Raw genomic sequence first — 27,029 nt, forward strand, 5'->3', positions numbered from 1 at the left:
TCTGTCTCTCTCTCTTTTTCCCTCTCCTCTTTCTCTCCCTCCTCTCTACCTCTCTTTATCTCTCCTATTTTAGTAAACTTTCCCTGTCGGCTCCGGCTTAATGGCGCAATAATCTAAAACGGTGAATAAAGAGTATATCTCAAGTAATAAGAGGAGCTTAATCCGAAGCTCCACTTGTTAAAATAAAAGTGTTGGCCCAATAAAGCACCCAGACTAACATCCTGCTTGCTAAACTGCCGGACAAGACAGGGGTAAAAAAAAAACCGGGTTTCAACAGCCACTTCCTGTCTGTATGCTTCATGTGTACTTCAGGTAGTCAAGCTCAGATGCTGATACTTGGGCCTCAGTGGTGACACACATTTCCAGTCCCTGCTTATATTCAAACTACAGCCCAAGGCATTCACTTCATTCATGCTAAGTCACACACTGCCCCACATATGTTTCAGTTCGCTCATCAGAAGCTACCCATTTTTTCTGGAAAACACCCAGGACCTTTGTAAACAAAATCTGATATCCATCAGATCCTCAATTCAGAGTTATTTTCCACTTGCAAAGACTTTGCTTTAGAAAATGAAGAAATTCAGCCTGCATCTTCACTCTGCAGAGCGCGTTAAATGTCACTAACACTGCATCCTGCTCTTGCATACTTGGTGGCGAAGACAGAATGCAAGGGGAAGCAGATACATTTAGTTACTAGGAAACACAGAGTAAGACAGGTTGAGAAATATGTTGAGTTAACTGGCTGCAAGTCTGGTCACATGCGTGCAGCTTCCTCTTTTCGCGTTTTGTGACTGTGCTATAATTGAGTTGGAGGAGCAAGATAACGCAAATGGAGACTGTGCAGACTATGGTGGAGCGGCGCTGGGTCCTGTTGCATGTCCTCTATGCTGTCTGTATTTCTCTTCCACTGGCTGTGACTTCTGGTAGGTCACCTTTCCACTGCAAAAAAGTATTGTCAGTTAAATTTTATTCTATGTCTAATGTCTCAGAAGGGTTTTAGGCATAGTTTTCAAATGGGTGGGGGGGTGACAGAGATATGCTGCTAATTTTATTTCTCATATTTCTCAAACTAATCTGATTCTGAGGTCAAATGTCTGCTGTCATCCATAAAGTGATATGTTATAAAAACTTATGTAAATTGTTCTCTCTGGAGAAATCAAATATTGTATTAAATGTATTATTCTGATACCATACCATGGTATGCTTATGACAACCAAGAGTAAATATTCACCACTCCCAGATAGCAAAATTCTTTTGGGCCAGATCTGGCCCACACTATTCATTTTCCTTTGGCCCAGATACCGCAAAGAATGACGGCCCTGTGACGGCCCAGACATGGTTCTTCCTGATTTGGGCCATAACAGGCCCAGTGACGGCCCAGACATGGTTCTTCCTGATTTGGGCCATAACAGGCCCAGTGACGGCCCAGACATGGTTCTTCCTGATTTGGGCCATAACAGGCCCAGTGACGGCCCAGACATGGATTTTCTGATTTGGGCCATAACAGGCCCAGTGATGGCCCAGACATGGTTCTACCTGATTTGGGCCATAACAGGCCCAGTGACATCATAAAGCACAATGGATACACAATTGATATCAATAAAGTTTATTTTTACTTTTACTATAAACAACATATAAATGCTTTTCAACAAACCACTGATTGATATTTAATTACACTTTACTTTGTAACATCAACAGACAGATGTGGCGTTTAAAGCACTTCACAACATACAAAATATCTAAGAACATGGCCCTGTAAAGCTGGTTAATAAAATGTGAAATTTGGGTGGTCAAAAACACACACAAAAAAATCCAAATACAAAACAAGTAAATACATCACAAACAATGGAATTAAGTGTCATTTGCCCTTTTTGCATGTTCCTTCATTCCTCCATCCCTGTCAGGTGCCAACTGAAGCCATCTTTGAATGTTTTTCTCTGCCTCCTGGTCCGTTGCACTCCTAGTTAAGGAATTCTGCAGCCACAACACACAACACAAAACTATTAATGCCACCTGCTTCTAAGGCATAGAACATAAATCATACCATCAAGATCAAGACAGCACCCAACATTTATAGTATAAAACAATTCCAAAACACTTACAGTAGTACACAAATAAGGAGATATGAATCATTATGTCCATGACAGAATATCATGAAGAAGTAAACAATATTTAAACAGGGTTGTTAATTTCACCATTTAATTCACAACACGTCAAAGTTGTATGCATATATGTATGCAATCTGAAATGTAATATCTGTTCTGATCTGACATAAAAAACACTCATTGCTGAACTGTAACTGTCCAGAAGGCTGCTATATCCAATACTGCACAGAATATATGATTGTTCCATATGAATTTCATCCCTGTTGTTTTTTTACTGTGACTTTAATATGACACACAACTTTACCAACTTATGATCATGCATAACTGATAAATCTGTCGATTGATCAATTAGACATATATATATATATATATATATAAGGATATATTTCCATCACTAGGAATTAAATGCACAAAGTCGTAAATTGGAACTTGCGGTGCTCATTTTTAACCAAACAAGTTTCAGATATCACCAGCAACAAAGGAGCAGTGGACTGAAGTGACATGTCCCCCATGAAAAGAAAAAAATAGAAGGTGCAGGTTTGGATTAGCTGTGGCGCGAGCTTTATCACTTCTCAGACAGAGAAATGTCGTTTGGCGTGGGAGATTGTTGTGTTAAATGCGTGTGTCCCACACACAATACGTGAGACTTGAGAGCTCTGCAGATGTAATCTAACGTTAAACATCTGATTTAAACTCGAGAGCCCTGTATTTAATATTATGTCAAGGCGTGTGACTTGTTTGAACCGACTTTTTAAAATGAACGATCATTCCCAACATACCGTTCCGACAGAATCTTAAGCTAAAATCTCTGACTAAAAAGGTTAAATGGAACTTTAAAAGTAACTGCAATATTTCACTTACCACAATTCGCTCGTTATTATTCAAACTGAATCAGCCATCTAAAGTCGATCGACGCCGTCAACAGCCTCAAAGTCCGGTCAAGTTGCAGTGACGTCTAAAGGACATTGATTGGTCTAAACTGAAACGTTAACGCCCACTTATTTCAGGATTGGTTGTTCAGCGTAGATGATCAAATACCGAACGGTCAATAGAAAAGCCCTATACACAAAGTATTCCAAACGGGTTTATATTTTTAAAAGACAAGATTTTAGAGAAGATAAATTAATGTTTTCATTTGGTTTTACTTTTCCTTTTTTAAGTAAACATGTCAGATGAAAAATAATGATTGACGGTATACCGTAGTTAACAAAAAATATCCAATAAGTTTTAATGGTTTTCCAATGTTAAACAAAAAAATTATCATATCAGTGGGACTGTACTATGTCAACAGCTGGTACTTGGAGTCTTTTTGTATGTCAGCCATTGGCCCTTTATTGTGTTTCTCATGATCTTTAGTATAGGCTTTATCCCAAACAGACAGTGGTTATGATATAATAGAGAGCAGAGCCTTCAGCCACAATTTTATGCCAGATGAGGGTCAGGTATGGGACAAAGCATTACCAATGCTCGAACAGACCCAGGTGACATCTTGCAGATTTACATATACAACATAATGAAATGAGAACCTCATATATATTGCCTTAGAAAAGGTGCAACGAGAATGATTCCTGGTCTTAGAGGAATGTCTTATGAGGAGAGGTTAGCGGAAGTGAATCTGTTTAGCCTTGAGCAAAGGAGACTAAGGGGGGATATGATTCAGGTCTATAAGATTCTAACGGGACTGGATGCTATTCAGCCAAATGACTATTTCAGTATTAGTCTAAATATTAGAACTTGTGGCCATAAGTGGAAATTAGCGGGAGAACATGTTAAAACAAATTTGAGGAAGCCCTTCTTTACACAGCGTGTAGTTAGAGTATGGAATATTCTTCCTGCTAGTGTAACGGAAGCTAAAACCATGGGTTCCTTTAAATCCGAGCTAGATAAGATTTTAACAACTCTGAGCTATTAGTTAAGTTCTCCCCAAACGAGCTTGATGGGCCGAATGGCCTCCTCTCGTTTGTAAATTTCTTATGTTCTTATAGACTAAGACCAGGGGTCACCTTTTTGAAACTGGGAGCTACTTCACGGGTACTGAGCCTTACGAAGGGCTACCAGTTTGATACATTTTTCTTAAATCATGTATAATAAACGCGTTTTAAATGCTTTCTTTTAGATATTGCCATTTTCAAATCTATATAAATGCAAATGTGATTAAAGAAGAATATCAACAGGATAAAATTAAATTTTAGACGCCATGCTCAATGGTGAGTTGTGCTATTTTTAGAACAGTCACCGTGGGCAACTCATGTGGTCCTTGGGGGCGCCCTGGTGCCCACGGGCACCATGTTGGTGACCCCTCCTATAGACTGTAGTCAGAATGATCTTCCATGTTAAGACTAGTTCTGGTTCGAATTTTTTTGAGAATATTTATCTGACATCAGGCCAGAATTTTACGCCAGGTGAGGGCTAGGTACGACACAAATCATGTTACCAATGCTGAAATGGATGACTGTCAGCCAAAGTCGTCCGACACGCAAAATGCCGACTGTCAGCCAGAATCGTTCGCCGCGCTCAGAACGGTTCTGGCCCAGATTAAAAATGCCGACAGTCAGCCAGAAACGCTCGCCGCGCTCAGAACGGTTCTGGCCCAGATTAAAAATGCCGACAGTCAGCCAGAATCGCTCGCCGTGCTCAGAATGGTTCTGGCCCAGATTAAAAATGCCGACAGTCAGCCAGAATCGCTCGCCGTGCTCAGAATGGTTCTGGCCCAGATTAAAAATGCCGACAGTCAGCCAGAATCGTCGCCGTGCTAGGCCTACAATCGGCCCGCAATTTTTTACCGTTGCTGACAGTGAACCGAATGTGCCACAACTCAGCGAGAATCGGCCCACATGTGCTTGCTAACTGGGCAGCAGTGCCGGCTTGACGCCAGATCTGGGCCAGACCTGTCTTCTATGTGCCTGGGCCACATAGACCAAACCACAATCGGGCCACATCTGGCATGCCATAATGTAAACAGTGCCATCATTGCCAGACCTGGCCCATATCTGGTTGACATACCACTTGCCATGCCAGAACTCAGCCAGCAATGCCGGCTTGACGCCAGATCTGGGCCAGACCTGTCTGCTATGTGGGCTGTTTTGTACTATTTTTCTTAAGGAAAGGGTTAATTCAGGTATATTTTAATTACATTTGTGGAGAAAGCACACTTAAGAAGAACTACAAGCAGTGACTCAGGGATCCAAAACTCAGAACATCTTCGACAGCATAGAAACAGTATATGAGCAACGTACTGGGCACCTCGAGATCTGCTGTAGGAGAACTTTGGTACGGTGGCCCCTAGAGACAAAACACACACAAAAGAAAAAGCAGAAACAAAATGAAAATGCGCAGCAAATTAAAAAAACACACAAAAGAAAAAGCAGAAACAAAATGAAAATGCGCAGCAAATTAAAAAAACACACGCAAAAGAAAAAGCAGAAACAAAATGAAAATGCGCAGCAAATTAAAAAAACACACACAAAAGAAAAAGCAGAAACAAAATGAAAATGCGCAGCAAATTAAAAAAACACACGCAAAAGAAAAAGCAGAAACAAAATGAAAATGCGCAGCAAGTTAAAAAAACACACGCAAAAGAAAAAGCAGAAACAAAATGAAAATGCGCTGCAAATGAAAAAACACACACAAAAGAAAAAGCAGAAACAAAATGAAAATGCGCTGCAAATGAAAAAACACACACAAAAGAAAAAGCAGAAACAAAATGAAAATGCGCAGCAAATTAAAAAAACACACAAAAGAAAAAGCAGAAACAAAATGAAAATGCGCAGCAAATTAAAAAAACACACGCAAAAGAAAAAGCAGAAACAAAATGAAAATGCGCAGCAAATTAAAAAAACACACACAAAAGAAAAAGCAGAAACAAAATGAAAATGCGCAGCAAATTAAAAAAACACACACAAAAGAAAAAGCAGAAACAAAATGAAAATGCGCAGCAAGTTAAAAAAACACACGCAAAAGAAAAAGCAGAAACAAAATGAAAATGCGCTGCAAATGAAAAAACACACACAAAAGAAAAAGCAGAAACAAAATGAAAATGCGCAGCAAATTAAAAAAACACACGCAAAAGAAAAAGCAGAAACAAAATGAAAATGCGCAGCAAGTAGACAATCCCAAACCGGAAGTGCTCCACCACGCTAGGGGGCGCGGTGAGCTCATGTGGCACAGTCGCTACACAGTAGTGATGGGAAGTTCGACTGAATTAACTGATTTGATTCTTTCGAGCTGTCCGTTGTAATGAATCGATTCTAAAATCGATTCTGTGATTCACTTTTTTTTCCGTCTTTTTTGCGCCTGACCGTATGAGTCAACGAATCATGGGATCGGATAATAAATCAAACGGTGTCTCAAGGTTACGTTATTTGACTGAAAGATGGGGCTGGTGTTCAACAAAAATGTTCAGCTTGACTATTCACAATAAAAAAAACAATATATAAAAAGCAGAAAGGGTGTCGATGCTGAATAAACACGCGTGTATATATAGTTCTTATTTTCTTGACTTTAGCCAAATTCATGTGCATGAGTATCAAGGACTACATCACAGTTAACAACTGCAATATTACCAATACAATCACACACACATACAATGAGCATGAGTAAACTTGCATACGTTGTTGTGTAAACGTCAAAGTTAATAAATATCTTTGGTTTTTGATGAAAGACATATGGTTTTATTATGCAGAAATGCAATAATTTACTGTTGTGAACGCCGCAATGGCTCTTGGGATCGGTTCGCAAACCATCTGTTTGACTTGCCGACGGAGTGTCCAAGAGTCCGTTCGATGAACAAATCGAACTTACGGTTTTCGGACACTCGGTCGGTGACTAAAACGAATGGTTTGCGAACCGATCCCAAGAGCCCTCGCCGCCTCGCGGCATTTGCTGCGGAAATGCAGTTACGCTGTTGAAAGGAATAAAATTAACGCAGCTGTTCACAGGGCTGTCAACTTTGGTCAGCCGGTTGGCCAGAGATTTTCCATTTCAGACAAGTCCGCACACGCATTTACACCTTTGTGACAGTTTTATTCCCTTGTAAATGGTCTGTAGGGTTTGCAAACTACCCCAACGCTTTTGCTGCAGCTAATTTTAGGTTTATAATGTAATAATATAAATTTGCAGTAAGATTTCTTGCACGAGCGTGAGAATCCGAAAGCGTGAGTGTCACGCCAGATGCGTGAGAGTTGGCAGCCCTGTGTTCATTTATCACAACAGTAAATTATTGCATTTCTGCATAATAAAACCATATGTCTTTCATCAAAAACCAAAGATATTTATTAACTTTGACGTTTACACAACAACGTATGCAAGTTTACTCATGCTCATTGTATGTGTGTGTGATTGTATTGGTAATATTGCAGTTGTTAACTGTGATGTAGTCCTTGATACTCATGCACATGAATTTGGCTAAAGTCAAGAAAATAAGAACTATATATACACGCGTGTTTATTCAGCATCGACACCCTTTCTGCTTTTTATATATTGTTTTTTTTATTGTGAATAGTCAAGCTGAACATTTTTGTTGAACACCAGCCCCATCTTTCAGTCAAATAACGTAACCTTGAGACACCGTTTGATTTATTATCCGATCCCATGATTCGTTGACTCATACGGTCAGGCGCAAAAAAGACGGAAAAAAAAGTGAATCACAGAATCGATTTTAGAATCGATTCATTACAACGGACAGCTCGAAAGAATCAAATCAGTTAATTCAGTCGAACTTCCCATCACTACTGTGTAGCGACTGTGCCACATGAGCTCACCGCGCCCCCTAGCGTGGTGGAGCACTTCCGGTTTGGGATTGTCTACTTGCTGCGCATTTTCATTTTGTTTCTGCTTTTTCTTTTGCGTGTGTTTTTTTAACTTGCTGCGCATTTTCATTTTGTTTCTGCTTTTTCTTTTGCGTGTGTTTTTTTAACTTGCTGCGCATTTTCATTTTGTTTCTGCTTTTTCTTTTGCGTGTGTTTTTTTAATTTGCTGCGCATTTTCATTTTGTTTCTGCTTTTTCTTTTGTGTGTGTTTTTTCATTTGCAGCGCATTTTCATTTTGTTTCTGCTTTTTCTTTTGTGTGTGTTTTTTCATTTGCAGCGCATTTTCATTTTGTTTCTGCTTTTTCTTTTGCGTGTGTTTTTTTAACTTGCTGCGCATTTTCATTTTGTTTCTGCTTTTTCTTTTGCGTGTGTTTTTTTAATTTGCTGCGCATTTTCATTTTGTTTCTGCTTTTTCTTTTGCGTGTGTTTTTTTAATTTGCTGCGCATTTTCATTTTGTTTCTGCTTTTTCTTTTGTGTGTTTTTTTAATTTGCTGCGCATTTTCATTTTGTTTCTGCTTTTTCTTTTGTGTGTGTTTTGTCTCTAGGGGCCACCGTACTTTGGTCGTGGAAACGGCAACGCGGCGTTTCTATTATGTTCTGTTTGTTCTGCTGTCTAATTTATTTGGGTCGGCGGAGGAAGGTTGTATATTGTTTGCATAAATTTTGATACGCCATTTCAGTTAAGTCTGAACTTGTGATCGACTTTTACAGTATTTCAATATGTTGCCTTTATAGTTTGATGCATGTGCTTTGTATTGTTTAAGTTTAAGTTTTCTTGCGTTTATACTTTTCTTACGTCTTCGAAAGAAATGGCGAAACCAAGTTTTTTTTACTTGTTTCATCTCGTATAGTTAATATGTACAATTGACTTATTTATTTTCAGTGTGCTGCTCTAGTTCTGTAACGTGCAAAAGGACGCCAATCGTGATTCACTGGATTGCTGTGATGCTAATTTGCGATACATGCCTATATATTTTAGCGTATCATTTATTTGTAATTCCGTTGATGATTAACGTTAGCACTTATCGACCAGATTGTTGTAACTTTTCTATGTCAGTTAAGTCTTTTCATTGTTTGGTGTATTACAGTTTCACTCAAACAGACCTGTCACTTACCGCATTGATAAAACACGTCCAGTCATGTGAAAAAATTAGGACACCTCATTAAATGTTTAGTTATTAACTAATGAATTTCAAAATATCAATATTAAATCTTTTAAATCATATCTGTAGATAAAGGTGATATAATTGTATCACCTATGCAAAAACAAGAAACGAATTCACTTATTTAGCAGAAGAAATTAACTATGATGCCAGTTTCCACTGAGGAAAAAGTTAGGACACCCTCACATCCATTACTGTTTAAAATGCCTAGAATTAGATTCTGGTGCACCACATCAGGTGAAAATGATTAGAACATTGATACAGTTTTTTGGTGGAGCCTGTCTTATTTAAACCACAGGCATTTAGTTTGGTTTGCTCTTGATTGTTGAAATGTGTGGAATCACAATGGTGAGATCCAAAGAGCTCTCTGAGGCTTTAAGAAACAAGACTGTAGATGCATATCAGTTTGGGAAGTTGAAGCTGAAGTGGGGGTGGGTTATGCAACATGACAATGACCCAAAACATTCCAGTATTTCTACCAAGAAAAGGCTTAGAATAAAGAAATGGGGAGTTCTGGAATAGCCAAGGCAAAGCCCAAATCAAATTTTTTTGCAATGCTGTGGGGTGATTTGAAACAGGCCGTGCACATGAGACACCTTTCAAACATCACACAGCTTAAGGAATTCTGCAGTGGGGAAAACTTTCTGCCAGCGATTTCAGAGATTGATATGTGGTTTCAGAAACATCTTATTGAGGTTATTTCAGCCAAGGGGGGACATACTAGCTATTAAAGCATCGGGTGTCCTATCTTTTTGCATGCGAGGACTGGGTGCCGGGCAGGGCTGCGGGGTCCAGTGGCTGTGGGGCATCTGTTGGTAAGGAAAGATTTACTGATCTTGACCTTGTCAATGATGCTCTGACCTCCACAGAGTCAATAAAGGCTCTGATTGGGGCCCTCGAAAGACTGTGCAAGGAGTCAGAGTGTCTGGGGTTGTTGGAGGCCTGGATCAAAACCAAGACCCAAGCATTTAATGACCTCATGGGCACAGCCATCAATAGTGTGTCTGTCTGTGGAAAGAATGTTGATCTCGTCAAGAGGTTCACTTACCTTGGCAGTGATATTCATGTCTGTGGTGACTCTTCCTATGAAGTCAGTAAATGGTCTGGGAGAGCATGGGGGGTCAAGAGATCGCTCAAATTGGGTACGTGTATCTTTGTAAGTGCTACGGTGCAGCATGGTGCAGGCAGGAAAGAGGTAACGATCCACTAGCATCTCCAAGACTAAAAGATTACAGAACACATTGGGGTAAAATACTAAACAAAAGAATCGCTTGGGGTCAGAAACAAACTGGGTGAAATAACTCTCTCTCGGCTCTCAGCGGAGGCGGACGCACTTCTCTCCCTCTCCCTCCCCTTATCTTCCCTGTTTTTCTCCTCTCGTCTCATCTAGTCTACTGTCTTGTACTTTGAGAGACTCTCTCAGCCCTGCTCTCCAAACTAAGAAAATCATGGATTTGATCAACTGGTCTCTCAACGCAATTGACACCATCTTCTCGACGAGAAGCTCAGGTTCGGGGGAACCTGACTGTCCTGCAGGAACGTACGCAGCTGGCTACACGATGGACGGATGGGAGAAGTGGAGGGTCGTGTGTCTGGCAGCTCTTTCCGTGGAGGACATCGAAGATATCTACCTATTCGGAACCATGATTACAGGTCTGATGCTGATTGGATTAGGCATTGCCCTGGTTTATCGAAGATTGAAGAAAACGGTGACAGCCGCTCAAAGCCCCACTTGGCACTCAGACTGTGACTATAGATCGCAAATTGAATAACATCACGGAGAAGCTCACGGCTTTGCATAGAATTTTGGATGGCAGAGACCAGCGTGGACATTAGAGGAGCTGCGAAATTACAGCTTCTCACCCGAAAACCTAAACAACCCTATCCTATCTGCTTTTGGCTCCCCCCTAATCAGCACTGGCCTCGGACAAGGCCGCTGCTGAATTAACAACTCCCCCGGAAGAACAAGGCAGTGATCTGACCAAGATAAGCTGTTGAAACAGTGAAATGTGACAGTGACATGAAAGGGACGGCAAAACTGTGAAATAATTCAGCAACACCAGATTTTCATTTTTGAAAATTTCTTTGTTTCAAAAAATGCAAGGTTTTTGTCTAATGTTCGCAAACCGCACCCAAGTATAATGTCATGGTATGAAAGTACTATTCTGTCACTGAGTTACTTCATTAATGTTTATTAATAAACACATTTGTTATTTCAGGGGACACAGCAAAGCAGAGCAATGCAGTATATCAGCCGGCTGAAATGACAGCTCAGATCGGGCAGCCAGTCACTCTATCCTGTCAATTCAACCTCACTAAGAAGCTGAATGCACAAAGATTTGGGCGATTCTACAAATCAATCTCTGGGAATAAAGTTAATGGGAGTGGAAATTTAAAATGCAGGCCACATATCACCCAAGAAACTATTTGTCTTTGTGAGCTTACTCACAAAATAAATCAAACCAGTCTTAATGATGAAGGTATGTATTACTGTGAGATTAAAATATTAAGCGTTGAAGAGACAAAGACATTCACAGGCTCTGGGACTAAAATTTCCCTTTATGGTAAGGAACTTGCTTTATAAATTGCTCATTTAATAAATGTGATTTATATGATTTGTCTGTTTATATGATATGTGTTATCTTTACTGCAACCAGTAAATTAGTCATATTTTTGTTATTTTGATATGAAAACCTAAATAGGGACATATTTAGACAGAAATCAATGATAACTACAATGTTTTCATCACCCTGAATGATTTAATAATTACCTGTTTTCTAGCTGCACCCTCAGTAGAAATCCTGCAGCCTCCTCTCCTGTTGTCTGGACATCTCGTTGAACTGATCTGCAACGCTTCTGGATTCTACCCTCAGAATGTCTCAGTGTTCTGGCTCCACAGGGGCCTTCCGCCACCTGCCAGCACGATTCACACTAAAATCCAGCGTGACAGTACTGGCACTTTCAGTCTGCAGAGCCAGTACAGGTTAAATCTTGTGCAGGAAGACCATAATACAGAGTGTCTCTGTCAGGTTTCTCACCCGGACTGGCCTGTGAAGAACAGTTCAGCCATCACTCTCAATGTCAGCTGTGAGTCTTCTGCCCCTAAGAAAAATATCAGGGGCTGTAGTTTCTAGTACCTCAAAAACTTGAACCCAATTGAAAGTTAGTTCCCCAGTAATTTCTCTTTGTGACAATAAATGCATGCAGTTTACATGATCAGAGGAGAAAGAGTGCAATCAGTTAGCTACTTAAAATAGTGTGTGATATTTGTAAGGATGACAACAAGCCCATGGGGTTGTGCTGCATGCTGTTCTCTGCCTTTCTTCACAGATGGACCCAGCTCTGTGACCGTGACCTCCTCAGCTCCTGTGAGCAATGGCTCAGTGTGGGCCGAAACAGGCTCTTCTGTGACCTTTGTCTGTGCTGCTGAAGGGAACCCCATGCCTGAAATTAGGTGGCTATGGGGAAACTTATCAGAGTCGCACGGAGGAGACGAGCTACTCATAGCTAATGTGCAGAAGAAAGATGAGGGGCTTTACATTTGTGTGGTATGTAACCAGTATGGGGAGGAGAATACCAGCATGCACTTACAGGTGTCAGAGAGGACCTGGACTAGTAAGTACTTTCAGCTGACTCAAGTAATTTCATTTAAGGTGCAAATACTAATTTAACATAGTTAAACATACTAAGTGAGCAGTTCATTAGGTACTTCATTAGGCTTGTTCATGCAAACAGTATGCTTCTCCAAACTGCGAACCATGTGGCTGCAACTGAATACACACACACACACACACACACACACACACACACACAGAGTCAGGGCTCTGAGCTTCCATTACTGTTCGACTCATAACAAGTAAAACACCTGATCCATACAATTTTGAACATGATGTGAGGTGTCAGACATAGTGTATCAAGATTTCAGAAACAGCCACCCACCTGATTTTTTAATATGCTACACATTTCTGTGCCAAAATCACCTTGCTAATGAAAGGATAAAAATGGCCAGACTCGTTTAAGCTAACACAAAGACCATAAGTGCAGCTGATTTCAGCAGGAGTGGATAGAAGGCTTATTTCTGCAATGCAAAATTTCAGACTTAGGTGAACTGGCATCTCTAAATTACAAGTTAACCCTGACTTTGTACTGGAGGAGTGACTGGAAGATGGATGGATATTGCATGATCTTTTTCAAAGCACCACTGTCACTGACATGTTAAAAAGTCAGGTTGCAGGTTTCTACTGTCAGACTGAAAGCATGAAATCACTATGATTGATTAATGATGAACAAGTATGGGACCAGTATGTAATAAACACTCACTTACTGGTTAATTAATGAATTAAGTAAGCATCTACATTATTCATGTCCCCTCAAGTAAAGTGTGACCAATTCTTTTCAAGTGCATGTAATAGCTTGGTGTTATCCAATCAGGTTGCATTATGGATAATAAAGTGTTTAGTGTAATAATGCAAATGGCTTCAGTGCCCAAAGATTTTGCATTTAACTGTAAACAGGAAATCACCAAGCCAGAAAACCATTTGCTATTAATCTGTATTATCCTACAATTTCTAGGAAGGCTTGATCCTCTCTACAGCCTGGCCAGTGTCTTTGTAGTCCTTGTTGTAGCTGTCGTCTTTGTGGCATGGAGGATGAAGAAAAAGGCACCTGGAAGTAAAGATGATCATATCATATCTATCTATCTATCTATCTATCTATCTATCTATCTATCTATCTATCTATCTATCTATCTATCTATCTATCTATCTATCTATCTATCTATCTATCTATCTATCTATCTATCTATCTATCTATCTATCTATCTATCTATCTATCTATCTATCTATCTATCTATCTATCTATCTATCTATCTATCTATCTATCTATCTATCTATCTATCTATCTATCTATCTATCTATCTATCTATCTATCTATCTATCTTATCTATCTTATCTATCTTATCTATCTTATCTATCTTATCTATCTATCTATCTATCTATCTATCTATCTATCGATCGATCGATCTAATCTGCCTGTCTAACGATCTGCAGCAGCTAGCTGCCTAGCTATTCTCCAAAGCAAGACAAATGCCATTTCATTTATATTACACCTATACACCCACTCTTGTACTAGTGGTCCATGTTACATCAAAAGTGAATGAGAATGAATACATCGCTAACATCTGTGCCAAACTTCACGTTGCCTTTGTGTCTGTTCACAGCACCTTGCCCACACAGGTAAGCCCAAGTAAACTCTTCTACTTCTGAGATGGTAACCCAGAGGTTTCAATGTGCTGCATTTTCACAACCAGGTTAAGTTCAGTCAAGTGGGGCACAGAGCATGTGAGCGGAGCGGAGCGGGCGGAATTTGGTCAGAGCGCGAAGCGGTTTTTTAATTAAGGCTGGAGCGGTCACTTTGTCTCGCTCCAATTTCGCTCCGATACCGCTCACACTACGATTCTGAGGCGTGCCCAAATCTACCCAGAATTCATCTGTACAATTATCAAGACTGTTACACAAATTGGCCGAGATGGAATTCGCAAAGTATTTCACAAAGGAAACTGATAAATCATACAAGTGTACTATTCTTATCAAACGTATAGATGACAATAATGTACAGCAAGAACAACAATGTGGTGAAACTGTTTCAGTGAGTCAAGGTTCACTTTGGAATCACTTTTCTCAGAAACATGAGTGTGCTACGCGAACAGGCGGAAGCCAGAGCAAAACGCGAGCAAGCTTTATATGGTTGTAGCATATCAAGTTTATAAAGTAACTTAAAGTATAAAAGCCTATAAAGTAAATATTGGTAATCAAATAAATTCGTTTTGTCATTCAAAGTAGGTGTAATATAGGATGTTTTTTAAATTTCACGTAACGCTGTCAGTGAAATTTTATTTTATAGAAACGCAGCAGCAGCATCAACAGAAAAAAATTGAGGAATTTAAAATGTGCCTGTATATTCTTTAAGCTATTAAGCCCACTGATTCCTTTATTTTTAAGCCTATTTTTGTGTAGAATGCCATTGCCAAACCTGTCCGTTGTTGCCTATAAGTTGCTTAAAAATAAATATTTTCTGTTCTGACTGCCGTTGCTCATATTTCTTTATGATATAAAGCTTCGGTTTAAGGTGACATTTGTTAGGCATGCAGATTATCTGTCCCTCTTTTAAATTGGAGCGAGCGTGGAGCGATTTGACTGGAGCGGGAGGAAATTCTAGTGGAGCGAGGAGCGGAAATTCTCGAGCGGTGTTACTTATACACATAAAGTAAATAGAGAGACAGGACATGTGTGGAAACAAGGCTAAACAAATTGCTCACGATAACTAGATTATATGTTTAGAGAATGTAATACATATGCAGTGTTTCCCCTAGGTTTGGGGTGGGGCAGATGAACACCGACAGGATTCATTGTGTTCATGTGTTTCTTTTAATGACAGCAGTCAAAAAGACGCAAATAGTTTTGTCTGCTTTTCAGGTGGTTGACGCGACATATTTTCCCACGCACGCTTTCTGTCCGCCGGTGGGAGCGTACTCACCTGTGTGTGCGCGCACGTGTCTGTGCGCACGCATTGGGGCGGAACTTAAAATAGTGTGTGCGCGATATAGAGAACAGAGGAGAATTGTAAACGCACAACCGTGTAGAGACAAAAATGACAAGCTGTTGTGTAAATAAGATAAATAGGTTGAAGGAGCATGGTACGGAAAGCACAACTTACTTGAACATATTTGCATTTCACTGTTTCCACCCATACTAAAGCCTTAATCGTACCACTTGTGAAAGTAGGCTACTCCTTTAACCAAACAGTAGGCCTACAGTTACGGGTGGATGTGGGTAATCATACATTTGATTTGGTAGACTTCTCCACCTTCTGTGGGTTAGCAGAAAGCACAGGGTAGGAAGGTGTTGTGCCTAAAAGCAGCCTGCTCCTTCTGGATTTTAACCTGAATGACATCTTATGACTTTCTTTCCATTTTATCAGTCGACCACCTGTCTCAGATGAATCTGTCACGTCGCAAGGTACATTGGGGCACTTGAAGGCCGTCTTTGCTTGTTTTGCTGTCAGATTTGGAGCTGTGCTACTGAGCATTTCAATATGATCTGTGCTCTGTTTTTCAAATAGCAATCTATGCCGTGCTGGATAAGATGACAAAAACGCTTCAAGAGCACAGGACAGGTTGGTTGGTATATTTGGAGAAAATGTTTGTCTTTCCTGTTTATTTCTAAACTGAACCTGCTCTCTCTCCTCACCAGTTTTGGATGAATCACATGTTTTATACACAGAGATCACAGCACCTGTTCCATCCAGAAATGTGGAGAGCGCGGTAAATTTTTAACACTCTTATACTGATTTTATACAGACTGTCCAATACAGGTTTATTTTTGAGTGGTAACAGACTATATCACGTTTACACAACTGCCTAAGCAATGTAAAAGTGAACACCTGTAACTCCTGAAGTCCACTTAATTTATTAGAAAGTATAGAGTTTGCATGCCATCTCAGCTTCAAGCTGACATACTTTTTCAGTTTAGTCAGTTGGCTTGTGGACAATGTGGTTCTGTCCAGAATAAAAAAAAATGTAATACGGTGTTAACCAGTGTTTTTTATGTGATGGTGCAGCATACCGGAACCTTTTTACAGATTATTTTACATTTATACCTCCCTTTTGAAATGTAAAATAAGCGAAGTAGAGTGATTATCAGATCATTGACTTTTTTGGCACAGACATTTGATATGACAGAACCACAATGTATCGATAGCTACTAGTGCATTGCACATGAATGCTTCAGGTTTGTACAATAAGTTCAATTCAATCATCTTAATCAACATACAATACATAACCGCATAACAACCCCACACACAAAAAAACACTAGCAATAACCAATCAGCTTGTTGGTCATTTTAACAGAGTATGTGCAATTCTTTGTTCTAAATAATCCATGGACTGGATGGGCAGGAGCAAGATGAACAAAAAAGCAATGGAAGTGCTACATAAGGCTAATGGAAGCCTGTACTGTTTTTGCCTTTCCAGAACTTTATGTCCTTATACAGTGTATAATATACAGTGTAGTTGGGGCCAAGAGACAAAAACGTCCAGAGATTCAACAGCAGCTCACAGAGGGAGTGAGCAGTGTTTACGTTCTGGCTGAAAGTCCAGTGAGTGACCTGTGGAGACAACAGGAAGCTGCCACTCTCTTACGAACATCTTCTCTTCTCACTACTGACTAGTTAAAAACAGTCCCTGTCCCCAAACTGCTTCATGCTTCCCCTTCAAATGTGAAATGTGTTTGTGTTTATTTGAGGAGAAATAAAAGGTTGTTCAAAATGTCGTTAAGTGGAAGATGGCAGAGGATGCCAAAACACACAGTTTGCTCAGTGAAAACTTTCTCTCACATGAGTTTGCCTGCATTATTGTAAACATTATTTCCATGTTGTAGTCCAACAGCATATTTACAAATACAAATAACTAACAATATGAAAATAAAAGGACTATTGAAATGCAAGGTGCTGCGCTGAAGAGCCCCAGACACAATGGGGTGGGGGCCGCTATTCACAGGCGTAACATACGGGGCTCACAGCCCAGCCTCCAGGACTGACCACATCAGAGCACTGGCCTTCAGCTGTGAACAATCACTAAATAAATGTGCCAATGTACAAATATTTACAGAGAATACCAAGGAGTGCACAATGTTGGATTTATGACACTATGAACAACGTATTAGTAGAAAATGTAAATAACTTTTCATGTTTAACAGTTTTTCAGTCTAGTTATCTAGTTCATCTTCTGTGACACACTTTAAACTGGAAAACAACAAAGTAGTTACTTAAAAGTTTCAGTTTCTCTAACCATGCTGTTTTTATCAATAAGAAATTAGATCTACAAAATGAATCTGTGTAAGTGAACATCTGAGGTATATTTGTGAACCACAGATTAAAAGAGAGCACAGCAAACAGAAACAGAGAATTCCTGTAATCTGCTTAAAAGCATGAATAATAAAGAAGCTTACGTATTACAGTACTGAAACAAAGTCCAGGTTACTGCTTATCTGCCCAGTTCACAACTGAGTGTTTGTACATTATATATATATATATAGTGTCATCATAATCATCTTGGAGAGATAAGTTAAAAGAGCACAGGTATACATACACACTACCAGACTCAAGTGGTTAAGATGCAACATGCAAGGGTACCACAGAAACCAAAGTGGAAGAGAAAAAAAAACTTCAAGTTTCCTGTCCTTGTGAATCTCTCAATCAAAGTAACATATGGGGTAATCATAGTACAATTAGAGAGGTGTTCCTCAAAGCAGGACATCTCAGCTAGCTGGGTTAATTTAAGATAGAAGTCAAGATTGTCCAATAAGAATTTAAGTAAGGAGCATTCCCATTGGATAATCTGTTCATCTGTATCAGCAGAGCAACAAAATGGATGTAAAATATGGCTGCAGGATATCCATCCATCACTTCCAGGGTCTCCCCTGCTTCAAATGAGATAGGGTCCATGCACACCGTGACGAATACTCAGATTCCATACGCTAAAAAGCAGCGAGTGCGGTCTCATTCGTAATTACAGAAGAAAACCTACTTCATACATTTATTTAATCTCTGCAAGCACACGAAGATCAACAGGTTTAGGTATTTTGCTCACAATGTTCTCACCATTGAAAACCCGTGGAGTTACTGTTAGCATTGTCCAGAAACTGTCTGCCTGAAATTCATGTATTTTCATTAACGTTGCGTGTTAAGTAGGGACACTTGACTTTCTTTTGTGGCTTTTCCCCCCAAAACCGACTTTATAAATAAACAAACTGTATCTTAAAATGTACTTATGTCTTTTTTGGCTACTCATAGTGAAATCACATATGGACGACTGGATTAATAAAGATGTAACGTAAATGCGCACATACTCGGAAATGTTACAGCCAGCCCACACGGTGTCTCCTTGAAACAATTCCCCCGACAACACACTTGGGTTCCGCTAGGAGATACGAAAACAAAAGATTAGGTTTGATGTTGCACTGGCATTTTTTTCTTCTTTAACAAGATAAACGCTACTTTAAAACACTGGGCTGTTTTTGAAACCCAGTTTGTACGTAAATCACTGAACAATGCAATGGACACTGGCGAAGAGCTGCAGGAATCGCCGATGATTCACGGAAAGGAGCCGCCCAGGCCGCGAATCGACAGGGCTGAGGTAGCCAGCTCGCCGAGCTCATGCCGTTATTGTCGGGTGCTTTCTGATAAACTGCTATATATATATATGTTGTAAGCAAATACTTATACATAAGGTCAGAACATTTGGGAAAACAAGAATTAAACCAGCTAGGTTTGTCACTCAAGAAGGGAAAACGTTCCGGGGTTGTATTTCTTAAGATTCACAACCAGATGCAATATTGTGATTGTCTTCCTTTTGTACTTCATCAGATATTTTGCCAAAAAACGTGTAGATCGTCGGTTAGCCACTTTCTGAGAGACGGCCCAGAGCCGAAATAGAAACGCGTCCTGTGATGCCGGCTGGCCGTCCGTCATAACGCGCTGTTATAACACTCTGCCGCCCAGACCCCCGCAAGCAGCAGCCAGACCCCGAGCGCTCCCCTATCCCCGATGGACCCTCTGAACACTCTGTCCAACTTCGACACGGAGATGGAGCCGGACGGGCAGGGCAACTACTCGCTCTTTCCAGCCTTGGACAACATCGCAAGTCTATCCGGCGCCTCAGAGAGCCTGGAAACGTGAGTGCGACAGTGCACGTTTCATTCAGTCGCTGCCATTTATTTTGTTATTGGTGTGTTTAGTTTCACAGGTAAGGATATTGAGACAGGTGGCCACTGAGAACTGTTGTTCTGCAGTCTTTAAGCTAAGATTAGCCTTTAAGTATTTAATATTTAAGTGGTAATTAAAACGCCTTCCATAAAATTTCTTGACCCTGGTCATTGTGGATTGGTAAAAAAGGAAAGAAAGTTCTACTTCTACAGGACTAATCTTGTGTTTGTTTCTTCTCAGTGAACCACCAAGTGATGTTGCTGACAAGCCAAATCTCACATGGCTTGATGCTGCCCAGGTCAGTTTAATGCCTTTTGGGTTCAGGTTTTAATGTGACGTAGAGCGTGTGCAGTTTAAATAAACTCTGATGATGCACATGGATCCTTGATTTAGTGGGATGAATGTCAAGTTTCGTTTTCTCACACTTTCAGATTGTCCTTGAGGAGGCAGGCCGGCCGATGCACATTAAAGAAATCAAGCAGAGAATTATTGATAGGGGCCTGGTGCAGTCAAAGTGAGAGCAAATACAGCATGCAGATTTGACTGAATACCTGACCTGGAATGCCCAGGGTGACTGTGTTATAGCAAACATTTTAACCGCAGTCCATTGTTCTCCACCCTGTCTTCTTTGTAGTGCCAAGTCAAGTCTGGAAGCTGTGATGTATCGCGAGGTAAGACAGTGTGTCAGACGCAGCCACGTTGGGCAGATTTATGAATCTGATACATTGTGACCCTTCATCTGCACACAATGCAGTATTCGTAACTTCTCTTTGAAAAACTGTCACTTTTTTATCGAACATGTATGTTTGTTCTGTTAGCTCATTTTCCATTCATTTTTTCCATTTGATTTTGTTGATTTCGTTTAGTTATTTTGGATATGAGCTGAAATGCATTATCCTTGCTGAGGGGTGAGCAGCTGTTGTATTTGCCCTACTGGAGCTTACATGGCAGTTTTGAGAAGTTCAGTCTCAACAGGAGCAGTGAGATGATGATCCAGTGGTAGGGCAGGGAGCAGTACCTGGGCCTGCTCCTTGAGGCCAAAATCCCTGCATGTTTTAGAGAGCACATGTTAATCTGTGCTTGACGAATCCCTGAAATCAGGAGGGGGAGGGGGGCTGAGGGTAATGCTCGTTGGGACCAGGGCTGGGCAACGCAGCTAAGGGACCCTCATTCTCAGCCTCACTGAGACCAGGGCTGGATGGCCCGGCTTAAGGACCGTCACCCTCTGCCTCAGTGAGACCAGGGCTGGGGAGCCTGGCTTTGAGACCGTCACCATCGGCCTCAGTGAGACCAGGGCTGGGGAACCCGGCTTAGGGACTGTCACCCTCGGCCTCAGTGAGACCAGGGCTGGGGAGCCCGGCTTAGGGACTGTCACCCTCGGCCTCAGTGAGACCAGGGCTGGGGAGCCTGGCTTAGGGACAGTCACCATCGGCCTCAGTGAGACCAGGGCTGGGGAGCCCGGCTTAGGGACTGTCACCCTCGGCCTCAGTGAGACCAGGGCTGGGGAGCCTGGCTTAGGGACAGTCACCATCGGCCTCAGTGAGACCAGGGCTGGGGAGCCCGGCTTAGGGACAGTCACCATCGGCCTCAGTGAGACCAGGGCTGGATGGCCCGGCTTAAGGACAGTCACCATCGGCCTCAGTGAGACCAGGGCTGGGGAGCCCGGCTTAGGGACAGTCACCATCGGCCTCAGTGAGACCAGGGCTGGGGAGCCTGGCTTAGGGACCGTCACCCTCGGCCTCAGTGAGACCAGGGCTGGATGGCCCGGCTTAAGGACAGTCACCATCGGCCTCAGTGAGACCAGGGCTGGGGAGCCCGGCTTAGGGACAGTCACCATCGGCCTCAGTGAGACCAGGGCTGGGGAGCCTGGCTTAGGGACCGTCACCCTCGGCCTCAGTGAGACCAGGGCTGGGGAGCCTGGCTTAGGGACCGTCACCCTCTGCCTCACTTAACCAGGGCTGGGCGGCCCGGCTTAGGGACCGTCACCCTCGGCCTCACTCAAACCAGGGCTGGGCGGCCCGGCTTAGGGACCGTCACCCTCGGTCTCACTCAAACCAGGGCTGGGGAGCCTGGCTTAGGGACCGTCACCCTTAGCCTCACTCAAACCAGGGCTAGGGAGCCTGGCTTAGGGACCGTCGCCCTCGGCCTCACTGAGACCTGGGCTGGGCGCCTGGCTTAGGGACCGTCACCCTCGGCCTCAGTGTCCAACTATATTACAGACTCAGAAAGGGAGCAGGCGCTTCAAGAGGATTGAGAACAGAAATGGAGTCTTTGCACTGCTGGTAAGTTCCCAGTTGAAGGACTGGCAGGAAAAACCCTAACGGAGACAGATGAATAAGGAACTTCTTTGTGTATTTTAAGCTTTTCCGGTGGTGTCTATAATGTCTGGCCTGGGAGGGGGGACTGACTCAGTGGTCATGCTCTGGTCAGTGTAACATGATTTTCCATGACAAAGGTTTAGTCCTTGTAGATTTTTACATTTATTTAATTTGTTTTGGTCATGTTTGTGCTAAAACCATTCAAGTTTTTGTTTCATATTTTCATATTTTTTCGGGAATTATTAATGTTATTTCAACAATCACCCCGTTGGAAAATTGTGTGTATGGGAGCTCTCTGATGTGAGGCACTTTCCCTCCCGCTGTGCACAGAGTGATGAAGAGAGGCAGCAGGTTTCGCGTTCATTCTCCAGCCAGACTTTCCTGGGCCCCCCCGCCCAGGCCACCTTCTCCAGCTCCAGCTCCGGGACCTCGCTGCCCCCCTTTCCCTCTCCGCCGGGTCTCGCGGAGCCCAGGCCAAAAGCCAGGAAGGTCCAGCGCAAGACTCAGAATGAAAAATACCGGCTGAAGTACCTTAGGCTGCGTAAAGCTGCCCGCGCCATGATATTTGTACGTGGGGTTGAAGTACTGTGGCATTTATAGGGGTCATGCTGCATCGCTCTGGCTGGATGGTGCAAACATGTTACGTTTCACCTTGACATTGGATGTCAGAAATGCCCTCATAGGAGGTTTCTAAATGACCTTGAAATGCTCTGAACTCTGACCCACAGGAGAATGTTGCTCTCTGTGATGAAGTTGCTCATCTGGAGGAAAAGTTTCTCAGAGCTAAAGAGGAACGAAGGTAGGACCGTGCGTTAGTTCCAGTGTCACCGTCATCTCCGTTATAACGTGGTTTCTAAACCCGTGATTGTTACTAGCGATACACGTACTGTAAAGTGCTGTTGTGGAAGCCAGCATTTAAAGTCGGTGGGTAGTGTAAGACCATGTAAACCCAGCCTGTGGGTCTCAAAGGCTGAGTAAACAGATTAATGCAACAAAAGGTGCGCTCGACGTCGGCTCTGTGCTTTAATTTAGGGTGTCTGACTTTAAAGCTCCAACAGACTGGTGTTCATTTGTGCATCATCAGGTCAGTTTAAATAAACTTTAACTGTCAAAGGCTTGTAGAAACCCAGTATGTTGTTCTGTATAATTTAGGCTTAATTAAATTAAGCCTAAATTTATTAGAAACTTCTTACGCAGCGTAGTCGTTCTTAGGGTTGTTATTTTTCATTTGTCCTGTGAAATGTTCACTATAATAGCAGGAAATTGCTTATATAAAATCTATACCTTTGCTGACAGGTTTCTGTTGAAGACTCTTCTTCAGTACCAGTCTCTGCCAGAGGGGGAGCTGCTCTCCACGCCCAGTGCCACCTGTAACGCCACTGCAGCCTTCAGCGCCAGCTCTGCTGGGCTCCCTCTCCTGACAGGGGGGCTCTGCCTGGGGCCCAGCAGCTCTGGGACAGATGAGGGCCTCCCTAAAAAGCCTAAGAAGGAACGGAAGGAGCGAGGCAGAGAGAATGGAAGAGAGGATGGTGTGTATGATGCTGTTCTGAACGGAAACATGCCGACCCAGTAGTATGGTATCAGAGATCAGGGACAGGCAGTTTAATCAGATTTTTGTGTTTCTCATGCCTACTGTCTTGGTTAAGGGGCTGTTTTGGGAATAATGGGAATGTCTCTTGTTGAATCCCCAGCCCCGGCAGAATAGTCACATGTCTGTAGGCCCTAGAGCAAGGCCCTTAACCCCCAAGCTTGCTCTCACCTGACTGAGTCTCATGGAGAGCAAGATTGGGTAGGCGAAAAGTGTTTCCACATGGGGATTAATGAAGTATGCCTGTCCTCTTCTATTCCATTCTATATTCGTTGCTCAGGTTACTCAGTGTTGCTGAACTTGAACAGTATTACCGCTATATCCAGCATGCCGTCTTTATTAACTGTGTGGTCTCTTTGTGATTATCCCTGATTAAGACCAGTGAAAATCATACGAAAGTATCTGAGAAATATCTGCATATGAAAATGAATAGTATCTGTGCACTGGTGTGGACATGAAGCATGGCAGCTGAATTACTGCTCCATGCAGCCTTCAAATAGTGAGACTGTGTGTGCTTCATCAGTCCTGAAAAAGGTGTCGAAGAAAAAGAAAGTTCTGGAAGGAGGGGTCCGTCGGCTGGTCCAACCCATCGCCTTGGACTCCTGTGGGCGCCCAGTCTTCCCCATTGTGCTGGGAGGGCTGACGGTTTACAGTCTGGGGGAGGTCAGTGTCGCAGGGGCTCGACCCGCATCTACTGCTCTTAGCATTCGGCTACAGAAACCAGGCTTATTGTGCTTCTGAGGGTTTATGAAGGTGCTGTAATTTTCACATTATTAAAAGACTTTGAGAAGGAAATTTGGGTTATGGATATTCCATTGTAAAGCATAACTGTACTGTGTTTAAGTCTTTGATTTTGATTGTTTTGATTGTAACTGGGACACAAAAGCATGATGTTGCTGTTGGGTCTGGGTCCATGTTCCAGATCATCACCGACAGGCCTCACTTCCATGACGAGAGCGCCATCTACCCAGTGGGCTTCTGCAGCACACGTGTGTTTGCCAGCATGAAGAGCCCAGAGCAGCAGTGCCTGTACACTTGTCAGATCAAGGACGGGGGGGCAGGACCCCAGGTAACCCCAGGCTCTCACATTCACATGCTGAGCTCAGATCATGTAATTGCTGCAGACTAATTTGAAAGCAGAAAATCTCCTCACTTGAAGTCCCTAGAACTTTCAGAAGCTGGTCTGCAGTTTTGATTTATTTTTCGGAATGACTGGAAAACCTTTAATATATCCGTACATGCATGGAGATGTGACTAAAACTCTCCGTTCCAGTTTGAGATCGTTCCTGAGGAGGACCCCCAGAATTCCATCGTCGCCTCCTCTGCCCAAACTTGCCACGCCAACCTTCTGAAGGCAATCACAGCCATAAGGTACCGTTGCTGGATGTGTGTAGGCCAGAACGTATTGTTTTAGGAATGAGTGAGAAATAGTAACTTTAGTCCTGTGACAATGAAGTTCCTTGATTTTTCTCAACTCATATCTAACAGAGGGTTCTTTAAATGTTGTTTGCACCCCCATCTCTCCCTCAGTGGCAAACCTCTGTCCCCCATCCAGCCGTCGGGGGCTGAATTCTTTGGATATTCCCACCCCACCATCCAGAACCTGATCCAGAGCTGCCCAGGAGCACGCAAATGCGGGCAGTAAGTGCGGTGCCTGTTTGCCAGCCTTTTGCCGTAGCTCTGTGTGCCTGCGACCCACCCCTGTGGTGTGCCCTCCCCTCTCTTTAGCTACCAGTGGGTACGTTTTGAAGTCTGCCGACATGGCAGTGGACAGCTGTCGCACAGCCCATCTGAGGATGATGCAGCCATCAACTTTGAGGCCTTCCAGAGGCAGCTAGGTCATGAAAACACAAGCTACATTTTGATTTTGATGTTACTGTGAAAGAACCAGAATAAATAACTAAATGAATGAATACAGTCATGCATTCATTCAATACATAAACTTTTTTTTTTCTTCCTGGTGACCACATCATTTGGTATCACTTGAAGGCCTTTCAATAGACATCTTTTTCTGGATAATTTGGGAATTTCTCAGCTTGGATTTGTAAAAATAAGCATAAAGAGATTCTCAAAGGAAGATGTTATTGAAAGTGAGGTATCGATGACAGAGCCTAATGAAGTGAAGCCCTTTAAAGCAGGTGTTTCATCAGCAACCTGTGGTTAGAATCAGAATTCTTTTTCATTGCACAAGTGCTTGTCTAAAATGCTAATTCATGCATAATTTGTCCCCAAGTGATGCAGTCTAACCACAGCCACACCTCACTGGCCACTTAGCTTATGCATACTAAACAAAAATATAAATGCAGATTTTAAAAAGACATTAAGAAAATCTGATGGCTGATTGATTGGATTGATTAGGCTCTTGGTCACATGTCCTAAAAAAGAAGGTGAGTCATGGAAAAGAATTCCCACAATCATATGAGGCGTGTCTGTGACACAGCACCTGAGTTGATGGGGCTGTGGATTGTTGCTGCACTTTTCAACTGCTGTATGAAGTTACCTGATATCAGTGAGAGCTGCAAAAGATGGTCATATGTGTCGATCCAGAGTATGCAGGCCATGTGGTCTGTGATTACAGTGCTGGTTGGACTCAAACCGCATTGAAGGTGGCTTAGGGTACCAAAATGGACGTCCATGATTCTGGCGACAGCTCTATAGCGCCTCCCTGCACCTGGCATTGTGATGGTGCACATATCAGACTGACATTTCATTGGTACCATAATAAGGAACATCTGTCCAGTGATTCTTCTGCTCAAGTCATTTTGATATTTCACACAAGTGCAAATGCCAAATTTGAGCTACAAAAAGATCCTGGATTTTTGTTTTTTTTTTTTTTGTTCAGTGTACTCCTACCCGAGAGCCTGTTATTTGTGGAATGGGGATGCATAATTTTGGGTGACGGTGAGACTGTGGTTGGAGTATATGACCAATCCACAGGCAGCCTCACACTGGCAGGGAAGAGGAGCGATGGGGATGGCTTCAGTGTCTCCAGAATCCAGTCACTGACTGTGCCTTTGCTGTACAGTGAGCCTGTGCATCCGGACCTTGCTAACGTTCATAGGCCGTGATTGTGGTGCGTTCTGTTCGTTGTTCTAGGCCGAGCGACACAGGCTACACTCCCATCACACGCTCGTCTCCTTGGCTCTGCCACCCTACAGACCTCAGCATCCCACTTCAGCAGTCCCTGAGTCCTGCAGCGGGCACCAGTTAACTCTTTCTTGGTCGTCTACGGAAGAAGCTTTACAGAGACTGCAATTCAACCCACCTATTGCTTCCTGAGGATGTG

General features: G+C 42.4%; 2 protein-coding genes and 1 long non-coding RNA gene across 4 annotated transcripts; 2 read left to right on the forward strand and 1 right to left on the reverse strand.

The window, feature by feature from the left end:
• The first annotated feature begins 819 nt into the window (after positions 1–819).
• LOC111845650 (immunoglobulin lambda-1 light chain-like) lies at positions 820–18,916 on the forward strand. Of its 2 annotated transcripts, XM_072701148.1 has the most exons (10): positions 820–923; positions 11,296–11,640; positions 11,858–12,163; positions 12,407–12,691; positions 13,649–13,747; positions 14,295–14,310; positions 16,055–16,092; positions 16,196–16,249; positions 16,327–16,397; positions 17,106–18,916. In XM_072701148.1, the coding sequence occupies exons 1-10, from the start codon at positions 830–832 to the stop codon at positions 17,130–17,132; spliced, it is 1,335 nt and encodes a 444-aa protein (XP_072557249.1). In that variant the 5' UTR covers positions 820–829; the 3' UTR covers positions 17,133–18,916. The 2 variants fall into 2 exon arrangements, with proteins under 2 accessions (XP_072557249.1, XP_072557250.1); XM_072701149.1 differs by lacking the exons at positions 16,055–16,092; positions 17,106–18,916.
• LOC140578939 (uncharacterized) lies at positions 1,591–3,314 on the reverse strand. Its single transcript, XR_011983220.1, has 2 exons — positions 2,967–3,314; positions 1,591–1,960 (listed from the first exon to the last, which is right to left on the reverse strand). It is a non-coding gene; the product is annotated as an uncharacterized lncRNA (long non-coding RNA).
• Positions 18,917–19,030: 114 nt separating the features above from the next.
• Positions 19,031–25,625, forward strand: tbrg1 (transforming growth factor beta regulator 1). Its single transcript, XM_023844730.2, has 14 exons — positions 19,031–19,268; positions 19,634–19,806; positions 20,078–20,135; positions 20,269–20,351; positions 20,472–20,508; positions 22,057–22,119; positions 22,486–22,722; positions 22,884–22,954; positions 23,452–23,684; positions 24,267–24,406; positions 24,666–24,812; positions 25,017–25,114; positions 25,274–25,384; positions 25,472–25,625. The coding sequence occupies exons 1-14, from the start codon at positions 19,188–19,190 to the stop codon at positions 25,623–25,625; spliced, it is 1,686 nt and encodes a 561-aa protein (XP_023700498.2). The 5' UTR covers positions 19,031–19,187.
• The last annotated feature ends 1,404 nt before the right edge of the window (positions 25,626–27,029 follow it).

The sequence above is a fragment of the Paramormyrops kingsleyae genome, chromosome 17 (genome assembly GCF_048594095.1).
Source record: "Paramormyrops kingsleyae isolate MSU_618 chromosome 17, PKINGS_0.4, whole genome shotgun sequence".
NCBI lineage: Eukaryota > Metazoa > Chordata > Actinopteri > Osteoglossiformes > Mormyridae > Paramormyrops > Paramormyrops kingsleyae.

Excerpts from the sequence above, each read along its gene's own strand:
- tbrg1 (XM_023844730.2), top strand. The coding sequence starts at position 19,188 with ATGGACACTGGCGAAGAGCTGCAGGAATCGCCGATGATTCACGGAAAG. Across the intron at positions 22,723-22,883 it reads CTGCCCGCGCCATGATATTT|GAGAATGTTGCTCTCTGTGA; the intron begins GTACGTGGGGTT and ends TCTGACCCACAG. Across the intron at positions 25,385-25,471 it reads GGAGCACGCAAATGCGGGCA|CTACCAGTGGGTACGTTTTG; the intron begins GTAAGTGCGGTG and ends CCCTCTCTTTAG.
- LOC111845650 (XM_072701148.1), top strand. The coding sequence starts at position 830 with ATGGAGACTGTGCAGACTATGGTGGAGCGGCGCTGGGTCCTGTTGCAT. Across the intron at positions 11,641-11,857 it reads GACTAAAATTTCCCTTTATG|CTGCACCCTCAGTAGAAATC; the intron begins GTAAGGAACTTG and ends CCTGTTTTCTAG. Across the intron at positions 12,164-12,406 it reads CATCACTCTCAATGTCAGCT|ATGGACCCAGCTCTGTGACC; the intron begins GTGAGTCTTCTG and ends CTTTCTTCACAG.